The 3,456-nt window shown below is 41.3% G+C and overlaps 1 protein-coding gene across 1 annotated transcript; it reads right to left on the reverse strand.

Moving 5' to 3' along the window:
• Positions 1 to 707: 707 nt before the first annotated feature.
• On the reverse strand, positions 708 to 2,242 carry LOC142504923 (uncharacterized). The gene is made up of 3 exons (XM_075617762.1): positions 1,771 to 2,242; positions 1,291 to 1,570; positions 708 to 1,215 (listed from the first exon to the last, which is right to left on the reverse strand). The coding sequence occupies exons 1-3, from the start codon at positions 2,240 to 2,242 to the stop codon at positions 708 to 710; spliced, it is 1,260 nt and encodes a 419-aa protein (XP_075473877.1).
• Positions 2,243 to 3,456: the final 1,214 nt, after the last annotated feature.

A 3,456-nucleotide genomic window follows, 5' to 3' on the forward strand; every position in this document is an offset into this window, starting at 1 on the left:
GCCAAATAAAAAGATTGATGTTTGTAACAATAACTCCATGATTTGTTGGAGTATCGATTAAGAATTAATTGAATGTAATATTTGTGAGTACCCATATTTTTATTAAAAGATTAGAAATATTAGATTATGACTTTCAGCCGCTGGACTTCAACCATTTGGCCAGATCGATATGCCACTTACAAATGATGATTGTTCCTTGTGGTTTGATATGTCAAATGGCCTAGATCAGCTTGCCATATAAAATAGGCAGGTTGAGTGACAATTTTAGCAATCCATTTGAAGGCGGGTCAAAAAAGACCAGCTTGTTTGTGTTGCGGTACATGTCGGGATATACCAATCAGGGACGGAGGCAGAAATATGGCTCTGCCCGAACTAGAATTTTTAACTCTAGAATCTTTTAATATCTTAAATTGATCTACCTGGGCTAGTATCATATTATTCCAAAATTAAACAAAATTTACATATAAATTTTTTTAAATAAAATTGAGCCACCCGGGCTAAAGCCCGTGTATATAAGTACATAGCTCCGCCCCTGATACCAACCCGCTGTTTATTTTTTAAAAATATAAAAATTTCTAATTTTATTTATGAAATTTTGTGAAGTTTTTCCATCAGGATACTTATTTTTAAGAGAGCCTGAATTTTGGGAATTTGACACTAGCGTTTGATGTAGTTTTTTTTTTTTTGACGGTGAAAGCTCTTGTAATTTATTGAATAAGATCAAGATCCTTAATTACAAGATTAATCAACCAAAAAGGGAAATCTCCACGCTTCCAAACAAAATAGGAAGGGGAGGAAACAGCAAAAGAAGCAACAGAGTGAGCAACATTATTTGCAGTTCGCCGCACATGCCTTAAAGAAGGGTTGCCCATATGAGACAAGAGACCTCGGATATCCGAAGCTAGGGTCCCGACATAACTGCGATTCTCATCTCCACTTGTGACTGCTTGCACAGCTAAGAGAGAATCTAAGATGATAAGATGAATCCCAATATTGTGTTCCCTAGAGATGTTGACTCTAATTTGAATAGCAAGAAGCTCAGCAAACGTAACCGATATGGGTTTCTCAATCTTTTTACCAAAAACAAGAATTGGTTGTCCCTCATGGCTTCGAATTATCCCACCAAGTGCGAAGCTATTACAACCTTCATTATAAGATGCATCCACGTCCAGGCGTAGAGTATTCATAGGGGGAGCAATCCAAGAATTCGGGGAGCTGAACGATTCATGGTGTGGAACTAGCCACAGAGTTTAGCGTGCCTCTTGGAAATCTTTCAAAATGCTAGTGCACCACTCCACATTGATCACACGGGGGTACTCATTACGGAGATGTGTAAGACGAAGTCTCTCACTCCAAATGGCCCACGACCGCATCACAAAGCCTTCAAACTCTTCCTTAGTCAACTTATCTTTCATACAGAGTGATATGTCCGAAGCTTCCAGGTGGCGTGCTTGTTTTAAGATGTGCCAAAACCCAGTTCTTTTCCAACAATGCTTTATGCCCGAGCAGTTGAACAGAGCGTGGGTAGTGGAGTCGCAAGCATGATGACAAAAAGGGCATGACCCAATAACTGGAACATGGTGGACCAATAAATTATGATTTGTGGGGATAATATTCTGGAGAACCCTCCACCAAAACACTCGGACCTTCGGCGGGATGTTAAGAGACCAAATAAACCGCCAGCAATCTTTAGAATGGTGGCTCGAGCTCGAGGGAGGAGAATCAAACAAACTGATCTCTGCCTTGTATTCATTCCGAACTGAATATTACCTTCCGGATCAAGAGCCCAAAACCGAATGTCTTTTTTTTGAGTTGGATAGAGAGGAATTGATAATATGTACTTAACTAGATGTGAAGAGAAAAGGTTGTGGATGATGTTCTCTTTCCAATTCTCTCCGTCGATAAGAGAGCTAACTGTAGGGAAATTCTCAGAATTAGGCTGGCGCTCCACCCGGCTCAATATCCCTGGGATCCATCGATCCCCAAAAGTAGCAATTTTCGAACCATCTCCAACTTTCCAACATAGCCCTTTTTCCAGCAGCGTCCGGCTCCATAACAACGATCGCCAAATATAGGACGGGTTACTGCCAAGAGGTGCTTCCATGATATCAAGATGTCGAAAGTACCGAGCTTTCAATAAACGAGCGAGCAAGGAGCCTGGATTAGTAATAATACGCCAAACATGTTTGGCCAGTAAAGCTTTATTGAAAGTCTCAAGATGGCGGAAGCCCAATCCCCCCATGCACTTTGGGCGACAAAGAGCACTCCACCTTTTTCAATGTAAGCGTCTCCTCCCTTGTTCCATTCCCCACCAGAAATTAGCGCATTCTCGTTCAATCTCCTCGCAAATAGATTTTGAGATACGAAAACACGACATGGCATAAGTAGGTATAGCTTGTAGCACAAATTTGATCAAGGTCTCCTTCCCTCCCACCGAAAAATAATTATTTCCCCACCCTTGAATTTTAGTCACAACCCTTTCCACAAGGTACCGGAATTGAAGCTTTTTACTACGACTAGAAGCAACTGGTAGGCCTAAGTACACTTCATGTCCCTGAACCACAGGTATCGCCAGTGCCGATTTTATTTGATCTTCCATTTGGACAGTAGTGTTTGGACTGAAAGATAAAGATAATTTCTCAAAATTAATAAGTTGCCCCAAAGCCCTTTCGTATAACGATAGACAATTACGAATTGCCATACAATCTTCCATTGTCGCTCTGAAGAACAAGAGGCTATCATCAGCAAAAAATAGATGGGAGATAGTCGGGCAGGAGGGAGCTAGACGCACTCCATGTAAAAGTCTCCTGGATTCAAGAGATAAGAGAGCTGAGGACAGACCATGAGCACATAGCACAAACAGGTAAGGGGACAGTGGGTCGCCTTGTCTCAACCCTCTACTTGGAGTAATATTTCCAATCAGATCGCCATTCAGTAAGACAGAGTATCTAACAGATGTCACGCACCGCATGATCTTCTCCACCCAAATAGGCACAAAACCCAGTCGAATCATTATCTTCTGAAGAAAACACCACTCAACTCGGTCGTACGCTTTGCTCATATCAAGTTTTAGCGCAACATATCCTTTTTGGCCCTATTTTCTACTTCTGATCCAGTGCAGTGTCTCAAAACTTAGAATAATATTATCTGAAATGAGTCGTTCGGGAATAAATGCACTCTGAAACTCATTAACAGTCTGCCCGAGTACTGGACCAAGTCTGTTCGTTAGAGCTCGAGCAACTATTTTATAACAAACATTACATAGACTGATTGGCCTGTAATCCTTCATTGTCAAAGGGCTCTTAATTTTCGGTATAAGAGTGACACAAGTTGTATCCATTCAGCAATATTTCCCCCATCATTAAGAATGCTAAGGACAGCAGCCGTTACCTCACCTTCTATTACATCCCAAAATTTCTGAAAAAATAAGACTGACATACCATCGGGTCCTGGGGC

The sequence above is a fragment of the Primulina tabacum genome, chromosome 10 (genome assembly GCF_025594145.1).
Source record: "Primulina tabacum isolate GXHZ01 chromosome 10, ASM2559414v2, whole genome shotgun sequence".
Taxonomy (NCBI): Eukaryota; Viridiplantae; Streptophyta; class Magnoliopsida; order Lamiales; family Gesneriaceae; genus Primulina; species Primulina tabacum.